This window comes from Akanthomyces muscarius (assembly GCF_028009165.1).
Source record: "Akanthomyces muscarius strain Ve6 chromosome Unknown contig_15, whole genome shotgun sequence".
In the NCBI taxonomy this organism is placed as follows: domain Eukaryota; kingdom Fungi; phylum Ascomycota; class Sordariomycetes; order Hypocreales; family Cordycipitaceae; genus Akanthomyces; species Akanthomyces muscarius.
Genome location: NW_026611615.1, coordinates 817741 through 840675, shown reverse-complemented (window position 1 = coordinate 840675; position 22935 = coordinate 817741). Strand labels below are relative to the sequence as shown.

The following is a 22935-nucleotide window of genomic DNA, read 5'->3' as shown; positions in this document are numbered from 1 at the left end:
GCCCAGACCTATCCACAACCTTAAATGGCTCGGTTAGGTACTATGACGTCCAAATTGTCGCTATAAACAAGGCGTCAGCACGAGAGGACCCCCAGAAGGCCCTACAGGAGGCTGCAGACGCTAAAAGGGCTAAATACAGGTCCCTAGGACCCCAATTTTACCCGATTATTATCTCTGCCGGTGGCCTGATGGAAAAGGCTACCACGAAGACCTATAAGGACCTACAGACCACTATAGGACCTGTGGCAGCCACCTGGCTAGACACAATGGTCTCTTTAGCGCTCTATAAAGCCCGGGTACACTCTAGCGCCTCTATCGCTAGGAAGCAGCCGCCTCCTAGCACCTCGTGGGCCGCTATACGCGAAGGGCTCCGGGGAGGACCTGCCACACAGACCCTCATGCCCCCCCAGCACGTCCAGCGGTCCTTTCAGCGCTCTTCAGCGCCTACAACAGCCGCCCAGCGCTCTTCAGCGCCTACAACAGCCGCCCAACGCCCGTCAGTGCCTACAGCAGCCGCCCAGCGCCCTTCAGTGCCTGCAGCAGCCGCCCGGCGCCCTTCAGAGCCTGCAACAGCCGCCCAGCGCCCTTCAGAGCCTGTAACAGCCGCCCGGCGCCCTTCAGAGCCTGCAACAGCCGCCCGGCGCCCTTCAGAGCCTGCAACAGCCGCCCAGCGCCCCACGGGCGCCTCCCGGTATATGCAGCACCTGTTAGAAGGAACCCAGCGCTCTCCAGCGCCTATAGAAGGCTCCCAGCCACCGGAATCCTTATCCCAGCGCTTCCAGAGGGAATATAGGGCCATGACAGCCGCCCAGAAGGCCCGGAATAGAGCCGCTAAAGGCCTGCCGGACCTCCCCTCCCCGCCGCCGCCTCTCCGGCGCTCCCAGCGCTGTACAACAGCCTCCCAGCAGCCACCCCAGCGCTCCCAGCGGTCAACCAGCTCCCCAACCGCCTCCCAGCAGCTCCTAGGCAACTAAGAGCCACTATAACGCCCCTCCACCCACTATAACGCCTCTCTACCCACTATAACACCCATACTAACACCCTCTACCAGCTAGAACACACATTCCAGCACCTTCTAGCAGCTAGAACACACACTCTAGCGCCCTCTAAGCAGCTAGAACACACGCTCTAGCACCTTCTAGCAGCTAGAACACACACTCTAGCGCCTCTAGCAGCCAGAACACGCGCTCTAGCACCTCTATCAGCTAGAACCCACGTCCTAGCACCTTCTATAGCTAGAACACATATTCTAGCACCCCCCCTCCACCTACCCTATACCACCCACCCTATACTACCTACCCTATACTCTCTTTCTTAGGACACTCTCCTCTTTACTTTCTTTCCTTACTATTACTTTCTCTAAATGTATTATTAGAAAATTCCCGAGCGAGCTAGCTTAGATAACTCAATTTACAGTTTCTAACCCTAGGTAACCCTAACCCTATACTAGTATTATAAGACAGAAATAGTCTCTACTAGGGAATATTTGCTATCTAGGGAAGTATAACTTATAGCTGTTATAGTTACACGCCTTATTTCTATAAATTTACCTATTTATATTCCACCTAATAGTAATCTTCTATTACGCGCTTACTTATACTAATATATACGTAATCCTTATAGTGTAGGCTATTTAGAGTAGGCGGATAAATAAAGGGGATTAGGTAGTATTTCTGTGGTTTAATAAATAATCGTAATTCCTCTTAGCTCACTATAATCCCTAGCTAGCTCTAGACAGTCTTTTATATATTTTCTCGTTAAGCCTATCTAAAAGCTTTTTTATATTTGCCAGCCTAAAGATAGCCTATGACCTTATTAGCGTATACTATAGTCTAATACTCACAGTAAATAGCCAGCCTAAGATCGTCTAGGTAGATAAACAGGCTGTTAGCTAAGTCTAGCTATATATCTAGGTGGCTTTCTATTACTAGTTAGCTATTTTCCTATACTATAATTTTATAATTAATTACTAGGTCACGCCTAGGCCTCTTAGCGTTATGTGCTTTACTCTTAATAGCACTATAGCTATTATAGCTAATTAGCCGTTTCTATAGCCCGTGTCTATCTTATATAGTGGAGGTTTAACGTAGCTTAGCTGTTTCCTAGTCTATAAAGGAGTGCTACTTCCTAGATGCCTATAGGTAGAGTTAAAGTAGGTAAGGCTAAAGCCTGTTTAGAAATACTATATTAATACTATAGTTTACCTAGCGTATCTAAGGTCAGTGTCTGCTTTACTATATAAAGACAATTTAGTCGTTATTAGTAGTGTTAGACTTATTAGATCTGTTAAACAGCGCACTACCTTTATAGATATGTTTATTAGTAATAGCGATAGATAGCTAATAGTATAGTCGCGCGCTAATACCTATTAGGAAGCTTTCTAAGTGTGCGCTAAGCTCTTAGAGAGTCTTTAAGAACGTACTTATTGTCTATTAAGTGTCTCCTAAGGCTAGGGTGAATAATAGTGACGTCTTATCGCTCTAGCTAAGGCAGGTATAACGTAGTATTTTCGTAATAGGGCGGATATAGACTAGATATTAGAAAACTAAACGACCTACTACTACTAGTAAGAAACACGCTACCTAGAACTCGTTATTTATACTAAGCTAGTTCTTAATATAGCGGGTAATATAGTATATATAACTAGCATATAGCACTACCCTGTAAAGCTATAACACTATATTTTCACACTATAGTAAGCTAAACTCTATAATATAGGCTCCCTAGCCTCTAGTAATATAAATAGCGACTATAAGATTTTTTAGTATTATATTATACTCTTCTAAGTAGATACTAATAGCTTATATGTCCTATATTAGTAGATCGCCCTTATATATATAGTGTATAAGTAGTTACTTAGTTAACTTATAGGCCTATTATAAGACTAGCTTATAGGTATTAGCTAGCTTATTACTTAGGTCTATAATAAAAGAGTAGCCTACTATTCTCTCAGCTATACGATCCTATATCTCGCCTAGCTTCTTAGGCGGGGGCACTATACTATAAAAAAGCTGCCTACTTTACTCTATAGCCTTACTAACTGCTTTCTAAAGAATACTATAAAAGCCCTTTATAGTAAGGTACTACCTGCTATCTAGGCTAATCTCCTCTCTATCTTTACTTTACGTAAAGTAGAAAACCGGCCTATCCGCGCTACCTAGCGTCACGCCGTATATAAGCAGGCTAATAAATTCACTAAATAGGGAAAAGCTGCCGTTATATATACTCTTAACCTAGACCTTCTATAGTCTTTCAAGCTAACCCTATAGGGGCCTAGTAGGAAGTCTAATATAGTTGTATAAGATATAAGGCAGTGTCCCCTCTAGTAGTATTAGCTAGATATAGTAAATAAGACTAGATATAGTCGTTATATACTACACTAAGCGTGTAAACGTTAAGCCGTCTAGGCCTATAAGCCTACTAGTAGCGGCGAAGTATATAAGGAGTATAGAGCTAGTAGTAGTGTTATTAAAAGTCTCTCTCACTATAAAGAAGCAGAACTAGAGGACTATATCTACTTAAGGGTCTTACTAGACTTCTTTTATCTTATATATACTAATATATAACTATAGTACTACTTAGGCTTTTAGTATAGCTATTATGTATATAGAGGGTATATCTATCTTACTCTTAGAGCTCTTATTAGATACACTTCCTAGACTATACTTAGCGTCTAATATACTAGGGTAGCTATCTAGCACGCTATTATCGCTAGGAGTGTGTCTATTACGTCTTATAGCGGCTAGCGCCCTCTAATAGTAAGGGAGCTTTATAACTATAGGGAACTAACCTAGCGGGTAGTAGTTAGTAGGCCTGTTCTACTAGGTGGCTAGTATTGCCTATTATATTAGGTCTGACTATAGCTACTCTAGGGCGCGCCTATATATAGGTAAAAAGCGGCGCCCTATAACCTACTCTGCCGTCTAGGCGGGCATCTAAGCTAGGCGAAGCTATATATATAGACAGTGCTTAAAAAGACGCCTATACTAGCGCTCTAAGTAGGTATAGGCTATAAGCTTAAACGGCGTCTTATATAGCCTATTAGGATACCTACCCTAGAGCTAGCACTATATAGCTATATCTATATAGCGGATAGTATTAGCGTATTAGTTAAATAGGTAGTTAACTATACCTATAATAGTGCGTAGCCTCTTCTTATCGTCCTAAACGCTAATAATTAGGCCCCCCTTATAGCTATTATAGAAGTGTAAAGGGCCGCCTAGTATAGACGCTAGCTACTATGTCTATACTAGTATAGAGTGGTCTGCCTACTAGAAGATCCTATCCTATTAAGTGTAGCGTATTTAGTTTGTCCTTATAATAGCTTCCTCCTCTAGATTAAGGCGGGGCGGTCCCCTACCTGCCGTTTTATCCACGTCTATAGGCCGGCCGCCGCTCTATTAGCGCTCTGCCTTATATAGTGTATTAATAGCGCTATAGATAGCCTTAAATAGCGGGGTTAAGGGCGTAATAGTCTAGGGGCTAGTAGCTAGTAGTGGCACCTTAACCCGCTATACTTATTATATATTACTAGTAATTTAGGTTTAGAATAGTATATCCTTTTTAGTGTTATCTTAGCTCTTAGTCGCTTATAATAGATACTCCTTCCTTAAATGTTATAATAGTATATCCTTACTAAAGGACTTAAATAGGCAGTATTAGTATACGCCTCCCTATAAGATAGCGAGGACTAGGTGGGCTAGAGACCTGTCTGTCCTAGGCGGGAGCTATATAGGGTTAGGCAAGTCTAGCTTAGTAATAATAGCGTTAATAGTCGCCCTTATTTTCTTATTAATACTATACCTAACTAGTAAGTACTATAACACTTAGCCCTAAGTTATTTTAAGCGCTAAGCTATAAAGGGCGTATAGAAGGGCGGGTTTATAGTTATTTAAGTAAAGACTAACTACTTATAGCTAGCTAGCTTCCTATAAGGAGAGATATTACTACCCTATACTACTACTAGTAATTAGTATTATACTATTTAGACGAATATAGATAGAATAAGGTAAGGTATATTTAGTCCTTTACTATATAGTAGGTGTGTATATTATAAAACCCTCCGCTAAGTTCTCTTACTATATATAGCTAGTATAAGGGTTCTAAAATAATATAGCTATTTTATATTAAGTGTCCTTCTCTCTTTCTTCTTTCCCTTCTAGACTACCCTATATAGTAAGGCTATAAGACTCTTATTATAATTTCCTATTTATAAAGTATAGGTATTCTTTTTTCTCTATTTAGTAAACACTTTATAAAGGTGTCTACCTTACTTTATAACTTCCCCTTTAAAGTTATATAGTAAGAGGGTATATATAGTGGTATTTTAATTATATATAACTAAGCTAGTCGCCACTCTATAACGTGCCTTTAATTCTACTAAATCGAAATAGGCGTTCCTTTAAAGCTTATATATACTCTATAATAGGAAAGGCGTACTAGCTTTATATAGAATAAATCTAATAAGGGAATATAAAGTAGGGCATAATAGAGTATTTCTATAATTTACTAATTTAAAATAGCTGCTATACTAGCTAATAGTTTAATAGGCCTGTACTAGCTTACTCGCCTACTTTAGCCTACTTACTCGCTCACTCCTTCACACTTCCTACTAGCGACCTACTATATACTATAGCTAGTTACTAGTATGCCTATATAGCCAGCTAGAAAATCGGTTTTATAACCTATTCCTAAGCGAAAAGGGTATTTTAGGACCTATCCCTAACTAAAAAGGGTATTTTAGGACCTATCCTGAGGGATTAGGCTATTATGATTAGCTATAACTTAGAGCGGGCTACGGCCAGGGTCGAGGGCGACAGCGACGGCGGAGGGAGAAAATAGGGCCCACTCCTCAGCCAGGCAGAATAGGCGGCGTGTAGGGTCGAGTTATAGGCGTGTGTGATTAGCTGAAAAGCAGGAATAACGGTAATTCCCGGACGTAATACTAGAGTAGTTTTATTAGGGGCTTACCCTTTAAACCCCCTTAGTTCTTAGCGCTTTATATAATAAGTTCTCACTCTATAATAGTACAGGCCTATCTTAGCTAAATACACCTATTTCTAATAGAATTTAACCCTATAATATCTATTTAACCTCCTCCTGCCTGTTTTATTAGGGGCTTGCCCTCTAAACCCCCTTAGTTCCTAGCGCTTCGCGTAACAAGTTCTCGCTCCGTAATAGCACGGGCCCTATCTTAACTATATCACAACTATTTTCTATAGAATTATTACCTATAATATCTATTTAACTAAAAATCACTAAAATATATACTCTATATTTTTATACTTAATTTAACCCTCTTCTTTCTATCCTACCTCTCCCTTTTATTTTACTATACTCTATACTATAACCTATTATAACGACCTAGGGTCTAATTTTATAACGACCTGGCCCCTAGTTCGTCGCTATATGAGTGATAGGCTCACTTCCCTGTTAATAGTACCTAGGGTCTAATTTTATAATAACCTAACCCCCTTATAGTTTTTATAGAGTCTAAATTTTTAGTGCACTTTATAACAACCTAGCCCCTAGTTTGTCGCTATATAAGTGATAGCTTTTCTTTAGTATTTATATTCCTAGAATTATATTATAATAAGAATTTAATGTTAAAGCTTTATTATAGTTTATAAGATATAATATTAACTTTTATAAAGTAACTTAACTTAAACTAACTTAATTTCTAAAAATTATAATTAATTACTTAAAAGTTTACTTTATTATACTAATATTTAATATACTATCCTTATAAAGTAAAACCTTAATATTAAAGTAAGTAGAGTACTCTATAAGTAGTATATAGCTTTTTTTAGTGTTTATATTCCTAGAATTACACTAGATATATTAAGGCGCTACTACTAGTAGTTATACTTATTAACATATACAACCTAAATCGTACTAAGAAGCCCTAGGCAAGAGACTCCCCGGGGTGTGGCTTCCTCCCCCAAACCACATATCCGGGCATGTATGAATGTATACGTGGATCGCAGAGCTCCTTACGCACACTCACAAGAAGTACCTATCATATTTAGCATCTTTATCATTGTACAAGTTTTTATAGGTATCGCAAAAAGTTTAGCTGACTGGATACACACCTCGGTCTCTTCTGAAGTCCTGTCGAATACTCTGTTAAACAGCTGATACGCAAACCCGCCGAGACCCTCCAGGAGATTAGCCTGCCAGGCAAGCCCTATGCTCCTAAGACGGCTGTCCTTGGCCCATCCGCCAATCGGCATCTTGAGCGGAATCTGCTGGACGTCGACAAAGCCAGCAGCCTCGTACGCCTCTTTGAGGATGGCGCCGAGGATAGCAGGCCGGTTCATCCGTTCCGAGGCTGTAACCAGGTCCCCGAAATATTGCGCCAGCGCCCCGTCGGGATTTAGGGTGTCATCGTCGCAGCAGATGTTGCCGTCGATTTCCTGCGACTCGAACCAGCCGCCAGGCTCGAGAGAAGCAAAAGCCTCCTGCGCAATCTGCGTCTGAAAGTTACCCCAGCACCCGACAGTGCTTCTGGTGTGAATGTAGTCGAACTTGTGGGTAAAGTCCCATGGGTCAGTACTGGTTTGAAAAAAAAAAAAAAAGATTGTCAGCAGAGAGTTTCGTGTCGTAGGCCTTTGTCGACTCACGCATCTTCTACGTAGAAATGAACGTTTGGCGGTACTTCGTCTGGCTGGATGGGAGACAAATCTGTGCCAACAATTATGGACCCAGGGAACAAATCGCCCATCTCGATGGCCCAGTCGCCGAGCCCGGTTGCCACATCAATGACCCTCAGAGGCGGATTCGTACGTGAAAGCGGGGCAAAGTACAGTTTGTTGCCCAGGAGGTGCTTCACGCAGTCGCTCTGGAGCTTTAGGCGATCCTGCTCGGCGATGTCGTTTGGAAACGGGTACGCTAGTTGGATACTGTTAGACACAGTCGGCGCGCTGGACTTGACCGCAGCAGGCATACTTACAGCCGGCGTGATAGGCATGGTAAGTACGGCCGAATTCTTCAGGGTACGCTTGCGTGCTCTCTGACAGTGACGCTGAGTCGCTCCTGTGGTTGATCAGTAAGGTGGTGATGTGATATACGAGGTTTCTTTGGAGGTGGTCTCACAAGCTCCAAGCCTTTTGATTCAAAGTGAAGAAAAAAACAATTAGCGGCCAGGACTATAAACCACGTGGATATGTATGCAGATCAAAGGGTGTGAGAACCCAAAAGCTCTTACTTCTGGCTCAATGACATTGTCGTGCCCGAATATCTTTGTCACGTCAAAGTCGAATATGCCTGCCACGTCAGCGTCCTCGCGCTGCGGATTGCGCTGGCTGTCGTGCTGCGACAGCTCGTAGTGACCATGGCTTTGCATTGTGTTGCGTGTGTCTGACGGGAAAGTCCTCGATGTGCATAGGTGAGAAAGACGGAAGCTTCCAATAGGCCCAGTGTAGGGGGGCGGGCAGTCGTCATATGTGACGGCACATGGTGTGGCAGATCTCGCTACCAATTAGTCGGTAACTAGGAGGGGGGTAAGACACAGCGCATGCAAAGACAAATCACTAATAATAACTGATACCTGAGTCGTACAGGCTAGGCCTCCGTAGTTAGCGCGCGCAGGGGGCTGTCAGCTCCAGCCACAAGAATATAGCTAGCAGCTGACAGCAGCAGCGGAAACAAGAACGAAAGGCATTGGCTAAAACAAAAAAAGTCGCGCTGCACCAAGAACTAGCAGACAGACAAGTTTATGACCATTCCAAGTCCAGGGAGACGAGCACTATGTTAAAGCATAGACAACTCATCATCATCGCATCATCATCAGCATCATCATTAGGAGCGGCTGAAATCTGGAATCCAGCGTCCGACAGTGTTCTTTCCTTTTTCTCAGGGGAGTGTGGGCCGCGCAACCCCCTGTACGTCGCTTTGCGGTAGCTACCAAGTGGTTGGGTCGAGAATGTCTTACCACAAAGAGCGGTGTAACTAATAAAATTCCCGGTATGTAGGAACTGACCGGCAGATGAGGACGCATGGACCAGACTATCCACTCGATGGCAATCCCGGGAGTCAGGTAAGGCATATGTATGGATGTACGCACTTGAAAATTGGATCACATCATTGTCGAATTACCTGTCTACCTATGCGTTAGCCTATAGGGAGCAAAAGCAAAGAAAACAGCCAAACGCAGCAGAGCATGCCACATAAGAACATGCAAACAAAGACTTGGTAGTCGGCTTGGAGCTTGCCCCTAGCAGGCAGTCTTCCCCGTTCTTGGCTTTTTCCATGTGACGCGCCCCTGCTTTGCTTGCTACCCGTTCGATCCGGGCAATAGACTGGCTCAACGTACGCCCCTGGAACATAGCGCCCCGTCTTCTGCGTATGCCACGCGTAGACACCCTGAACCATGACGCCCAAGTCCTCGGCGTACTCTGAGGCCATCTGCTGCCAAAGGCCAAAGTCCGGCAAGCTCTTTTGCAGGAACGTGAATTCGCCTAGGGCGTCGTCGTGTATGTCGAGAGCTCTCGCCCAGGCCTGTTGCAGCGTGCTCAGCCCGAATTCCCTCTGCACGACCATGACGAGGTTGACCACGTCGCCGCCTCGAGCAAGCTCTTTGGGGAGCGAGATGAAGTCGTTGTGGTAGCCGATGAGCAGGCTCGCCAGGCCGTGCATCCGGCGAATGGCCGGGTTCTGCAGCACGTGGTTCGGCAGGAGACGGTAATTCTTTTGCATGCATAGGTATTTAGCATAGCAGTTGCCTCCAGATGTCTGCAGACGGAGCGTCATGTAAGCATTAAGCGGTGGCGGCGTGTCCGCCGCGTTGAATTGCTTCTCCGCCCCATAGCCCGTCAACAATCCTACGATGGCGTCAACGAAATGTCGATATAGATACTGAGGCATTTCGCACGCCAAGGCATCTTGCCGTATCAGATATACCTGGCGATAGAATCCTGCACGGGGCGGCTCCCTGTCATCTATACCAAGGAGAAGGGCGGTGGCTTCGTTGCGGACTCGTTCCAGCTCAGCAGCATCCGCCTTGTCTAGAAAGTCATCGATGATGGCCAGACATGACGTGAAGCGTGCCACTGGTCGCAGTTCCTCCAGACTCAGCGACGGAAATGCCCGGGCAGCAATGTCGCTTAATCTGTGTCGCTTGTACGCAGCGCGAGCAGACGCAGATGTAAAGTCGCAGTCGGTGTCGATCCACTCGCGATATTCGGATGCAAGGCTGTCAATATGCTGGTTGACTCTGTCCGGAAAGGGATAACAGGGACGAGGTAGGAGGGATAGTTCTTTATAAAGGAGTTCTTCCTGAATTGGATCCATGATGCAGGATATGCGACAACTCCGTTATTGAAGAGCAACCAGCTAACACGCCGCGGGGTTACCTGGGCAGTCCGGATCTGATAATTTTGAAGTAAAAGGGCGTTGGCTTGTCTAATCCTTCTGGTATCGTCGGCAAAGTTTGCTCCTATTTTAATATAAGTAGTTCTCCGCTCTGTCTCGAACCTCTTTCAGTAAAGAAAGGGTCACCAGTCCTATTTACAAATGTGGTTCTGAATCAGGCCCACGGATTTGCTTTCGTGGTCCAGATCTGGCACGGCGTCTAGCCTCGGAAACGGGGTTGACGAGGCTTGCTGTCAGTATCATCTTGATAGCACGCCCTCCACACGAATCATATATTGCTTCTCGTGGACCGAAGTGAATGGAGCCCGCTGAGTCAATGTCTCGGTGTTTATGATGTGGCTTGGCCTAATTGGCTACGGCATCTATCATTAGCCCATCATACATCAGTCCCGCAAGGCATACATTGCATGCAGGACTGGGGGTTGCGACATTAAATGGATGCTACCGTCGCATTACAACAGCGGGTTCCCCGCTGCTCGCTTCCTTCGAAACTATATCTACCTAGTGCGAACAGCTTCAGTAAACTTCTTTTCTAGCCTGCCTTCGTTCGGCTGCTCCAAGGTAACGAAAATAACGAAACCCTCCGGAGTGCAACTCCAATCAACAGACACAATGGGACTTTCAATTATAACCGCCTACACGGGTTCCAGCATGGAATTTGTGGGTATAAGCTTATTTGCGGCTATCTTATGTCTGTATGCTACTGTTGTTGTCACCTACCGCGTCACCTTCCACCCGCTCTCCCAGTTTCCGGGCCCAATGCTCGCCAGGGCGTCTTATGGTTATGAATTCTGGTTTGACGTTGTCCACAAAGGCCAGTTTACACGCAAAGTCGCAGAGCTGCATAAAGTATACGGTAATCTGCCACAGAATCAATCGATAGTTACTTTTTTTATAACAATGTATACATTCCAGGCTCCATTGTACGGGTTAATCCGGATGAGCTGCACTGCAATGACCCTGCTTTCATCGACATCTTATACCGGCAAGGAAAGGAAAAGCGCGACAAATCTAGCCATTATTTAGCTGCATTTCCCAGAGGGTGAGTTTATTCCGAAGTATTGTGCTGTTATCAACTACTCTTACTGAACTCTTTCCTTCCAAGTGTCAAGCTTGTACGTTTCACCTTCAGCACCACATAGGTACGAGCACTTACTAATGGTCATCCGAGGCCACCGTCGGTACAGCCAACCATGATGAGCATAGGCAGCGGCGAGTTCCTGTTGCAAAGTATCTTTCACGTTCCAGGATATCGAAGCATGAGAGTGTAGTCCACGAAAAAGCACAGCTTCTCTGCGCCAAGCTGCTGGCCTGGGACAAAAATGAGCCCTTTCAACTGACCGCTGCATACTCTTGCTTCACAACAGATACGCTGACCAAATATGCCTTTGGGCATAGCCTGGAAAACCTCAAGGGGCCCGGCTGGAAACCGACCTTCAAAGGTACTGTTGACAAGATGACGGGCTTGTTTTATCTCAGTCGACATCTGCCCTTTCTGGCATGTCTTGCCGAGTATTTACCCCTGTGGGTTTCCGAAAAGGCCTATTTCAATTTTATCGTAGCATTCTAACTCACTAAGGAACGTCTGCCGATACATCTCAACCGAGATCTACGCGCTGTTGGAGCTCATTCGCGTTTGTCATACTTGGGTTGCTCTGTGAAATGGATCAAACTGATACTTAGCTTACAGATCGTTATCCCGCAACTTGTACAGGACAGCTTAGACAGTGAGTCTGGCAAGGTCGTCCACCCAAACATTGTTGATGCACTCCTCGAGTCAGATCTTTCTCCGAGCGAAAAGACGTTGGAAAGACTTACTGGCGAGGCAGTCGCGCTAGTTCTGGGCGGGACTCACAGTATATCCACCGTCCTATCGATCGCCACTTTTTACCTTCTCAAAGATGCCAACAGCCTAGACAGGCTGCGCGCGGAGTTGCGCAGCGTAGTACGGGATGAGACGGCATTGCCGCCATGGTCTACCCTAGAGCAATTGCCGTACCTCAACGCGGTAATCCAGGAGGCCCTGCGATTGATGCATGGCGTCGCAAGCCGAATAAGCCTCGTCGCACCAGACGGGGACCTGGTTTATGTGGCACCCGATAATTCATCCCACGTTATCCCTTGTGGTTCTGCGATTGGAGTCTCGACGTACATGATACACACCGATCCGAAGCTTTATCCTGATCCCACGTCATTTGTGCCACAGCGATGGCTGAACGCGAATGGGTTTCGGAATCGGGAGCTAGACAAGTATATGCTGTCTTTTTCCAAAGGCCCTCGCCAATGTGTTGGCATGCAGTGAGTATAAACCAACAAGGCAACACAGAACTGGGCCGGTCTAACTCTGACAATCCGATTTAGCTTAGCGTATTGCGAGCTGCATATCGCCATGGCAGCGCTGGCGCTCCGTGCACTACCCCACATGAGGCTGTATAATACCACAGTCGCGGATGTCGCCTACGACCACGATCAGCTTATCTCCATGCCAAAGACGGGTAGTATCGGTGTGCAGATTATGATTCATTGATATATGGTTATTCTCATGTACATTCTAGTTATTACAGATTGTTCAATCAGCCCTTTTACATGTAACACAAAGAACTCGCATTGAACATCTCGTGTCTTCCGGACGGCCCTCGGTGCCGGCTTAGGAGACTGTGGTGTCGCGATTAGTCCCCGAATTGCATGTCACTAACGTCAGCCACCCACTCGGGAACACCCCCACTTGGGAACACCCCTTTTACACTAAAACACTACCTTTTCAACTAGAGATAAGACAGTACTAGTATACGTTAAAAGGTTAAAATTATTATCAATAGATAGATAATCCGCAACCTAAGCTATATATCTTTAGTTTTCATTAATAGTAAATTTATCCCTAATTCTAGATATTTCTAAAGATTAGGTATAAAATTTGTTAAGGTTTAGTAGGAGAATACTAGTAGTTTCTTAACACTAAAGAACTAATTCTAATAGCTTACTAAAAATAGTTATTAATCTTTTATAAATACTTTAAGCCTTTTAAACTATATATCTATTAGAAGATAATATATATATAATTCTAAAAAAGCTTTAATATAGACTAATAGAAAGTAGGTAAATTTTTACTAGTAAAGATTTAAAAGACTTATATATATATACTATATTAGTATCTATTTATAATATTAATAGAATAAATAATAGATTCTTTAAAGAGTCTTTCTATATCTATTCTATTATTATAGCTATTTTCTAAAATTAGATAATTATTTTTTAAATTACTTAGTATTTACTAGTAATTTATTTATTATTACTTTAACTAATTATTTCTATTATATAGATTTTAATACTAAGCTAAAAACTCTTTCTTAGCTTAATATAGCTATAATAGATTTATTAATATGTTTTTAATCTTTTTAGATATATTAGCTATAGATATATAATCCCTGTAAAAAGCGCCTTTTTGGTGTGAAAGGGGTGTTCCCAAGTGGGGGGTGTTCCCAAGTGGGGGGTGTTCCCAAGTGGGTGGCCGACGTTACTAGCTTGCATTCTCACCTAGTAACGTTAACAACCCACTTTCGGGCCATTCTCACTTTCGGGCCAGTAATTTCCAGCCACCTCCATCCCTAACCTATATTACTAGAACTGTGTTTTCTTATATAATAATGATAATTTTAGTATTAAAATTAAACTATTATATTATTATACCTTAATATACTAAATAAGAGCTTTAAAATACTATATAGGACATTATTAGTAGCTATCGTATCTAGAAAGCGGCTAGCTAATAGGGAATACCTTATTAGATAATATAGAACTATATAAATAGCTAAATAATATAAAAAGAGGCCTTTAAGCTAATATAATAGCTTCTAGCCTGTTAAGAAGTGTCTCTTATTACCTAAATCTTAATTTAAGACTTTATAAGTAACCTACTAAGCTATAAGGGCTACTTAAAGATAGCTAGGTTCTTATTTATTACTAATAGTAATCTTTAATAAATTAATATAAATTAGTTATATAACTCTTTAGCCTAAAATATAAAAGTTAGGTCCTTAAAAGGTAAGAGACTTAATTTCTAATATCTTAATAGTACTTTAATTTATACTATATAAGCTTTCTTTAAGCTATTAATAATCCTAATACTTATAAAGATACTTTTAGAGAACTAATAGAATATAGATAAGATAGGGCTTATAATAGGCCTTTAAGAGAATAGCTTAATATTAGGGTTATCTTAGAAGAAGATTACCTTAAAGAGATAATTAGGGTTATATTATTAGAGTATAATCTTTAAGTATATTTTAGCTATTAAGATAAAGCTAAACCTATTAGTACTATTTAATATAAAAAATATTTAATAATAGTAGTTTCTAAAAGAATTAAAGCCCTTTAAGAAGTGGTTTTTTAAGATAATAGACTAAAATTAGATAAATAATATAATTATAGTATATTAGTTTAAAATAATCTTTATATTAAAAATAAATCTAATTAATAATAATAACTAATACCTTTTTATTATTAATAGCTATAATAGCTACTATATATTTAAGTTTATATATAAATATTATCTTTATAATATATTCCTTTTATTCTTACTAGCTTATAGCTTTTATACATTTTATACATTTTATACATTTTATACATTTTATACATTTTATACATTTTATACATTTTATACATTTTATACATTTTATACATTTTATACATTTTATACATTTTATACATTTTATACATTTTATACATTTTATACATTTTATACATTTTATACATTTTATACATTTTATACATTTTATACATTTTATACATTTTATACATTTTATACATTTTATACATTTTATACATTTTATACATTTTATACATTTTATACATTTTATACATTTTATACATTTTATACATTTTATACATTTTATACATTTTATACATTTTATACATTTTATACATTTTATACATTTTATACATTTTATACATTTTATACATTTTATACATTTTATACATTTTAATCTTTTAATATATATAATAGTTTTTAGTCTTATTAAAGTTAGTTATAAAAAGGAGCTAGGAAAATAGCTAATAGATAATAACTTATTATTTTTTAAAAAGTGAAATTTTCTTTAATACTATATAATTACTAAAAAGACTAAAATATCTAAAAAGAATATTCTTATAGAGTAAAAAGTAGCTAGCTTATAGCTAGTTAGTATAGTAAAGCTATTAATAAGCTTATTAATAGCTAAAAGCCTACTAATATACTAATAATAGTATTTATAGAGGTAGAAAAAGCACTTAATATTAGTCTTTTAGAGGTTAAAACACTTATATAAAGATAATAGCTTTACTGCCTTCTTTAAGCTAGTATAAGCTATTTAACTAATTAGTATATAATCTAACTAATATAGTAGAAGATTAAGAAATAATTTAATATCTAATAAGTTTAAATTTGTCTTTAAGTAAGTTAAATATTAAAGCTTAAAGTAAAAGTAAAGCTTATTAAATCCTTTAAATATAAGTTAGTTAATATAAATCCTAATAAAACCTTTACTATAGTTATAGACATTAAAAACACCTATTCTTAGCTAGAAGAGCAATTAATAGACCTCTAGTACTAGTATACTATTATACTATTAGAACTATAATTATTTAGCTCTTAGGCTATTTAATAGTGTAATTTTATAATTAGTTGATTTTTAATGTATTTATTATAAGGCAGTTACGCGGCGCCTCCTGACTAGAGAAACTGGCCCGAAAGTGGGAATGGCCCGAAAGTGGGTTGTTGACGTTAAGGGCCGTTGGGATGGAACGAGGCGAGGGTGCGCTTAGCCTATGAAGGGCCCCGTCTTCTGCGCATGCCACGAGCAGACACCCTAAACCATGACGCCTAAGTAACCCCCCGAGGTGTCCTGAAGCAATCGGGCACTGGCACACCACAGGACAGCTTTTTCCGTTTTTTATTCTTTCAACACAAACACAAACAATCGCAGCGTGGCTAGAATATTATTATTAGGGTTACTTATTTCGACCACCACGGCTGCGTGGTATCGCGGTATGTATTACCAAAGCAATGGACGTCTCCGCTAGCCAGATGAAGCCTCCAGTCATCCACAAAGTCGACGGTGGTGTAGCCTGCCTTATGGTACACACTTGTAGCCACAATCTCAAACATATCGCGACCGTTAATCAAGGGCCCGAATGGCTTCGGAGTCACGTAGTGCGAGTCGCTCAAAGGTACACCATTGACAAGACTGGGCAGAGGCGACTCGAGAGAGAAGGGCTTCGAGACATCAATCTCACGGCGACGCTCGGTCACGGCCGTCTCGTTGCGCGCGTCACCTCCCGGCCCATGCTTATCAATCAACTCCAAAACTCGGCGTCGAGCGCCGCTTCTTCCGCCTCGTCTTCGCGGGTCCCGATACTGCGCTTTCGGCTCGGCGAAAATAAGCAGCCGCGGTCGTCTTTACAGCAATGAGTGCGGGCAGCCGGAAGATTTCGCCGTCGGTAATAACCGTCTCCTTCTTCAGGAGCTCAAGGTTGGCCGTCATGCGATCACTGCTAATTTGGGCTGCCTGGATATTTTCCGGCTCTGCGAGGAATTGGGAGATGGTTGGCCCAAACTTAACTCCTTTACCATTGACAACTGGCTGGCTCGCCGCCGAGACCGCGCTCCTCGGCCATGCGGAGCCAGGTTAGGCCTAACTGCGGATCAATAGCGACAATAGCCCAGCCGCGCTCCGTCTTGACAGGAATGGCTTGGAGCATCTCGTCGACGTGCTTGACAAGAGCCAGGTAGAGTCGAGAACCAAAGGGTCCTGCATCACCCGAGCCTTGAGAAAATCCATCCCTTGGGGCTGGTTGTTATGATCACCGCCGACAATGATGCGACCGGCCGGGAACTTCTGAGCATTATATTCATACGGAGGAAGCATTTCCATGTTACCGCCGGCATTATAGGTTGAATCCTTTAGAGTCAGGGGAGATGGAGGAGGGCGCGCCGCGACCCCGCCGACGTGATCGCCGCGGAGAGTGGTGTAAATAAGGCCGGTGGAGTTGCGACCAGGGTTGTGTCTGCCTTCAATTATGACACGCAGCGAAACGACCCTGCCGTCGGGCCCAGGCATGCTCGTGTACCCAGGCTCAAAGTAGTCCTGCGCCCAGGGATCATCGGTGGCGAGCTGCGTGATGGGGCCGGGCACCTGCGCCCGCTGCATGCTGTCTTCGATACTCTTGATGAGGCCCTGAAGATAGTTGGTGATTGAGGGGGTCAGTGAGCCCTCTCGGAAGCTAGACGTGAAGACTTTCTCGATCGGCTGGCGGTGGTGATGGAGCAGCACGGGCGCAACGCGGAGCATGACGCTATCCTTGGATACGGCCTCGCCGTCCTTAACCGTAAAGTCGACGGTGGTGCAGCCGTCCCAGCCGCCATTACGGCGTGTATCGCGGGCATCGATGCCCAGAGTCAGTCCTTGCTGCAGGTCTAGAGCGGAAAAGACGGTATTGTTGTTGACTATTTCCCAGCTGTTGTCCTTGCCGGCACGGAAGATGCAGACGAGAGAGCGTGCTTGCGTGTCTGAGACAGAGATGGTGCCGGTGGCCGAGTTGCTGAGTCCTTGAATCGGCATGGTGCGCATGGGAGCCATGTTGCCAGGCGCCCGCTGCGTGTCGTCGTCGGCATCGCGGCACTTGGCAAGCTTGCCGAGAATATCGGCCAAGTTCTTGGTTGTCAAATTGGAATGGAGTTTCTTGCAACGATTACCCTAGTCACCGATGTTGGCGAGAAAAATGGCACCCGAAGTGTCAGTCCAGTTGGCCTTGCCCTCGACGTCGGGCTCACCTTCAATGTCGACCACGCCGTCACTATTCGTGTCAACGCGGAGATCCGCGTTGAAATCGTTGGTGCTGGTTTCGGTGCTTGTGCCGGTTCTTGTGTCCGTGTTGACGGCTCCGGGGCGTTTTTCTTCGAGGCACTTTTCGATCTTCGTCCACGTAAAACCCCCCTGGATCTCGCCGCCGCATGCGAGAGTCGCGCGCTGACAGGCGTCAAAGTCATTGTCGAAACAACACAGAGCTGCTCTTTAGTGGGCTGTGGACTTTTTTTCTCGAGACAATCGGATATTTTCTCCCAGTTAAACTCGCTTTGAATCTCGCCGGCGCAGACTTGGGTCTCGCGCTGGCAGGCCTCGAAGTCCTTGTTGAAGCCAGCGCAGAGCTGCTCTTTTGTCGGAGGAGCGGTGGCCCGTTTATCACTTGGCTGAGGTGTGGCCAGGGCAGCGAGACCGGTGACTGGGATTGACTTCATTGTGGTGAGTAAATTGTAAATGTCCCGGTAGTTGTCAAGTCTCAGGGGTTGTACAAGAAAAAGACAGGAGGCGGCTAATATGCCAGAAACGAGAGTGACAGGAAATGGCTAATACGCCGGGACAGAGTGCCTGGATCTAAATGGAGAATGAATTCTGAAGAGGTTGAACCTTCGATGGGCGAGAAACCCATTTACACATAAAAGCATTTTGGCACAGTGAGTCGATTCGGAACTGTTCTTCGCTCTTACGTAGTAATCAGGCGTTCGAATTCCATGAGTCGCGCCTTGCCTCAATTCAGGAGCATATTTGATGCAGGCAGTCTTGCACTACGTTATTCCACGAATTATGGATAGCATAGAGTGATGCTCGACAGGGCTTAGAGTCGAAGCCTGTAATTTATATCGCGCGATTTGAAATTTGCAGGACGACTCTTACCTAATTAGGAGACAGTGGAGTAGAGGTTCTATCACATTTTATAGGGGTTTATATAGAGTTAAAGGTTATAAGTGTATTGCCTGTCTAGCTAGATTAGAGGCCCTACCTAGTAATAGAAAGTGTACTATTAAGGCGGCTGCTAAGGCGGCCGAGGCACCTACTACGGCAGGTATTAAGGCAGGTACTAAGGCAGGTGCTAAGGTAGGTGCTAAGGCACGAGATAAGCCTATAAGACTAGTTAAGAGAAGCTATATAGGGCTATTCGCGATATAGAATACGGCGGAGGAGGCGTATTATAGGCAAAATAGACAGGTACTATAGTAATATATATCGTCTAAGACCCTATAAAGCCTACTAGGCTAATCCTCGCCTCTAGCTATACCTTAAACACTATAAGTAAGTCCCTAATAAGCTCTTATATAGCTACTATATAACGCCTCTTATAGGCTATAAGGCTACTACTAGCGCCTTTATAGCTATATACTGCCTTTCTATACTAACTTATAGAGCTTCTTAGTGCTAGCGAGCCTCTTAGAGCCTATAAGGAAGTTATTACTTATAAGGTAACCTATAAGGATATAGTATTACTATTTTCCTAGTAGCTTAACTTACACCTAGAGGTAGCTATTAGGCGTAGCTAGTGGCTATTAAGTGGCTAGTGGCGAATAGAGAGAGGATTTAACTTATATACACACTTAAGGATAGCTTTTTACTCTAGTATATCTACTTAAAGCTACTAGTAATAATTTAGGTTATTTAGGGTTATTAACTCGCCCTACTCTAATAGATTAGCTATTATATAGCTATATAGGAGCCCCTATTAGGTAGTAAAGCTATTAGTATAAAGGTAGTAGTAATAAGGGTTAGTAGGGTTCCTTAATAACTCTTTAGCTTTTATAGCCTACTTAATTATCTTATCTACTACCTTCTAACTAATTTGCCTATAATAGGTAGTAACTTAAAAAAGTTATCTTAGTTAACACGCCTTCTTAAGAGTTAGTAATTAAGAAGGTAATTATAGTACTTTAAGTATACTATAACTATACTATAAATCTTCTTATATATTATAAAAAGGTTAACTATATAGTTATAAATAAAATTCTTAAACTCTAAGTAGCTACTTTTAGCTTATAAGGTAGTAATTATACTATAGTTATAAAGGCTATAAATTAGTATTAAATAGGTATATATATTTAGTATAAATAATTAATAATATTTATATCTAATATTAATAAAAATTATATTAGTAGATAAAGAAAAGATTACTTACTAAGTTAATCTAACTATTTTAATACTAATTTATCTTAATTATTAAGGAACTTATTTTCTATTATAGTGTTTTAGATAAGATCTTACTATTTAGAAAAAAGTGTTAGGGCGTTATATATAGAGCTACTTACTATTTATAATATCTCTTCCTTATACTATTATATCTCTTAAGGCGCTAAAAGATATATTTATATATATCTTACCTACTAATATAATCTTAAGGTTACTTTTTAGTTACTACTATATAAGTTATATAACTAGTAAGGTTAATAAGGCGGAGGTTTATCTAGTTTAAAAGGCGCCTTTTTACTAATATCCTCCTCTTTTAGTAGGCCTAAGGTATTACTACTAAGCTATTTCTCCTTTAAATTATATAATATATTCTTTATAATATATTATATATAAATCTATTACTATACCTTAAGAAAGGTAGTTTTTAGAGTGTTCTTAATAGCGTTATTAAAGTCTATAATAACTATATTAGGTAAGGCGATTCTAGTATAATTAGTAAGCTCTTAAAGCTCTTAAAGCTACTACTTAAAACTATCTATATCCTCTTTTAATACTATATTAAATACTACTAAAAATATAGTATATAAAGATATAATACTATTAATTTAAAAGAGTAATATATTAAAATAGTTAACTTTATATATATTATCTATAATTAATACCTTTAGATTTCTCTACTAATAGTTAATATAGTCCCTATATACTTAAAATATATAAGAAATACGCCTATTAGTACCTTAATAGATATTATAGTAGAAAATTTCCTTATTACTTTATAATAGCTAAAAGAAGGCTATAATAAAAAAACTAATACTATACTTATATTAATAGATCTTAGCCTAGATTAACTAAAGGTCCTATAGGTAGATTAGAAGCCTAAGGTTCTTATTAGTTAATTAGCTAATAATAACTATAAAGGTTAATTACCTATTAGTGCTCTTTATAATAATAAGTTTATAAAGTCTCTTTTTATTAAAAACATATTAAGAATAATATTAAATTAAAGCTAAGCTTATAAGCTCTCTTAGTAGTATATAATTATATTCTATAATATTAAAAGATATAGAAAATGTTTTTAAGAAGTTATTAAATTAAATAGTACCTTTAAAGCTATAATTATACTTTTTTAAACTAGTTTTATATATAGTTATATTATTAGTTTAATTCTATAATTCTCTACCCCTATTATAATACTAGTACTTAATATTCTTATAGTTATAATAGTTATATTTATTACCTAAAAAAGAAATAATAAAGCCTAATAGATTTTACTATAATTAAAGAGTATTTAAAACACTTTTAGCTAAGATAAACTAATTATCTTTAAGGACTAAAAGTGAATTTATTATAGTATGTTATTCTTATTTTAGGCAAAAAGGGGCTTATAGTGGAATTATTATAATATTCCTATTATACTACTAGTAGTATTACTAGGTTAGGAGTTAAAAGACAGCCTCTAATTAGTCGAAAAATACACTAGCGTCGTGCTAACTATACTAGCACAGAGCTAACCTAATCAGGAAGAAGTCGTCCTGCAAATTTCAAATCGCGCGATATAAATTACAGGCTTCCTTAGAGTCGGTTTGGCACGATTGACACAAAGTGGGGAATGCCACGCCATATATTACACCAGTATGGACATCCCGCGAGGAAGCGCCCCTCACCCTGAGCTAGCGGCGATCCCACCAACTACTGAGCCCTGTCGTCGGAATGCTACGATAGTTGCGAGGGAAGTGGCATCGCACCATGGAGAAGGTAATACTTCGATCAGAAAGCACCCTGAGATAGTCAGTACTGTGCGCCTTTGTATCGGAGCATCGTCTCATCACATTTACCTCTTTTTCTCGGCAAAGTGGACCAATATTATCATGAAGCTCATAACAAGGCGCTCATATAACAAGGGCTACATACTATCAGGCTTGGCCTGCTTAAATTTTTCTCGCTGGATTTGGATACGCGCTATACTGGTACGATTGATGGGAGACTAGCGGTTTGAGAAGACTATATTAAAATTACTGGTATTATTGATCTCGTCCTATGACGTCAAGATGCTATCGCGCCAGAACCTACGAGCTATTTATTCCGGTGCTTCCCTCCATGCCACGCTATACATGGGGAAGGCGTGAGCTGTGATGCTGCGCATGTTTCCGACGGGCGCTTGCCTATTTCTGAGGCTCAGACACCTGAGACGTGGGAATCTCCAAAATCTCGGCTTGCTTCACGGTTATCGCCGCAAGGTGTGAGTCGAGTCGTGCGTTGTGAGCAACGGTGGTCTCAGCCAGGAGTTGTTGTGTCATGGAGTGTTCCACACGGCCACACAGCCGAAATCACGCTACGCGCTCGCGCCGGCCTCCAAATTGTTGAACTGGATAATTCAGTCAAAGCTGATGATACAGAGTCCTTGCCTCTACCACTACATTCGTTTTGTCGCATTTGGCTATTCGTGAGCGCATGTTGACGCCGCCGTTTTCAGGGTCTCAGAGTCAAGTATCGCCAACTTTGTCCAAACCAGGCGTTAGCGACGGTGATTGACAGCGCATGAACAGCTCGATCTCCACCGGGAAATTTTCCCGTC

At 41.3% G+C, this 22935-nt stretch overlaps 7 protein-coding genes across 7 annotated transcripts; 1 reads left to right on the top strand and 6 right to left on the bottom strand.

The window, feature by feature from the left end:
• Positions 1-6904: 6904 nt before the first annotated feature.
• Positions 6905-8344, bottom strand: LMH87_008009 (uncharacterized protein; the record flags this gene model as incomplete). Its single annotated transcript, XM_056202101.1, has 6 exons — positions 6905-7015; positions 7092-7554; positions 7623-7890; positions 7952-8034; positions 8095-8147; positions 8207-8344. The coding sequence occupies 6 exons, from the start codon at positions 8342-8344 to the stop codon at positions 6905-6907; spliced, it is 1116 nt and encodes a 371-aa protein (XP_056057884.1).
• A 748-nt stretch (positions 8345-9092) lies between these two features.
• Positions 9093-9696, bottom strand: LMH87_008008 (uncharacterized protein; the record flags this gene model as incomplete). The annotated part of the gene is made up of 2 exons (XM_056202090.1): positions 9093-9096; positions 9314-9696. 2 exons carry the CDS (start codon positions 9694-9696, stop codon positions 9093-9095), a joined length of 387 nt encoding a protein of 128 aa, XP_056057883.1.
• A 61-nt stretch (positions 9697-9757) lies between these two features.
• LMH87_008007 (uncharacterized protein) lies at positions 9758-10290 on the bottom strand (the record flags this gene model as incomplete). The annotated part of the gene is made up of 2 exons (XM_056202079.1): positions 9758-9821; positions 9872-10290. The coding sequence occupies 2 exons, from the start codon at positions 10288-10290 to the stop codon at positions 9758-9760; spliced, it is 483 nt and encodes a 160-aa protein (XP_056057882.1).
• Positions 10291-10983: 693 nt separating this feature from the next.
• Positions 10984-12898, top strand: LMH87_008006 (uncharacterized protein; the record flags this gene model as incomplete). Its single annotated transcript, XM_056202068.1, has 9 exons — positions 10984-11227; positions 11287-11413; positions 11477-11486; positions 11543-11895; positions 11951-12005; positions 12062-12098; positions 12149-12227; positions 12292-12669; positions 12733-12898. The coding sequence occupies 9 exons, from the start codon at positions 10984-10986 to the stop codon at positions 12896-12898; spliced, it is 1449 nt and encodes a 482-aa protein (XP_056057881.1).
• A 3462-nt stretch (positions 12899-16360) lies between these two features.
• On the bottom strand, positions 16361-16889 carry LMH87_008005 (uncharacterized protein; the record flags this gene model as incomplete). The annotated part of the gene is made up of 2 exons (XM_056202056.1): positions 16361-16762; positions 16809-16889. The coding sequence occupies 2 exons, from the start codon at positions 16887-16889 to the stop codon at positions 16361-16363; spliced, it is 483 nt and encodes a 160-aa protein (XP_056057880.1).
• Positions 16890-17039: 150 nt separating this feature from the next.
• On the bottom strand, positions 17040-17984 carry LMH87_008004 (uncharacterized protein; the record flags this gene model as incomplete). Its single annotated transcript, XM_056202044.1, has 1 exon — positions 17040-17984. One exon carries the CDS (start codon positions 17982-17984, stop codon positions 17040-17042), a length of 945 nt encoding a protein of 314 aa, XP_056057879.1.
• Positions 17985-18101: 117 nt separating this feature from the next.
• LMH87_008003 (uncharacterized protein) lies at positions 18102-18643 on the bottom strand (the record flags this gene model as incomplete). Its single annotated transcript, XM_056202033.1, has 2 exons — positions 18102-18320; positions 18380-18643. 2 exons carry the CDS (start codon positions 18641-18643, stop codon positions 18102-18104), a joined length of 483 nt encoding a protein of 160 aa, XP_056057878.1.
• Between the last annotated feature and the right edge of the window lie 4292 nt (positions 18644-22935).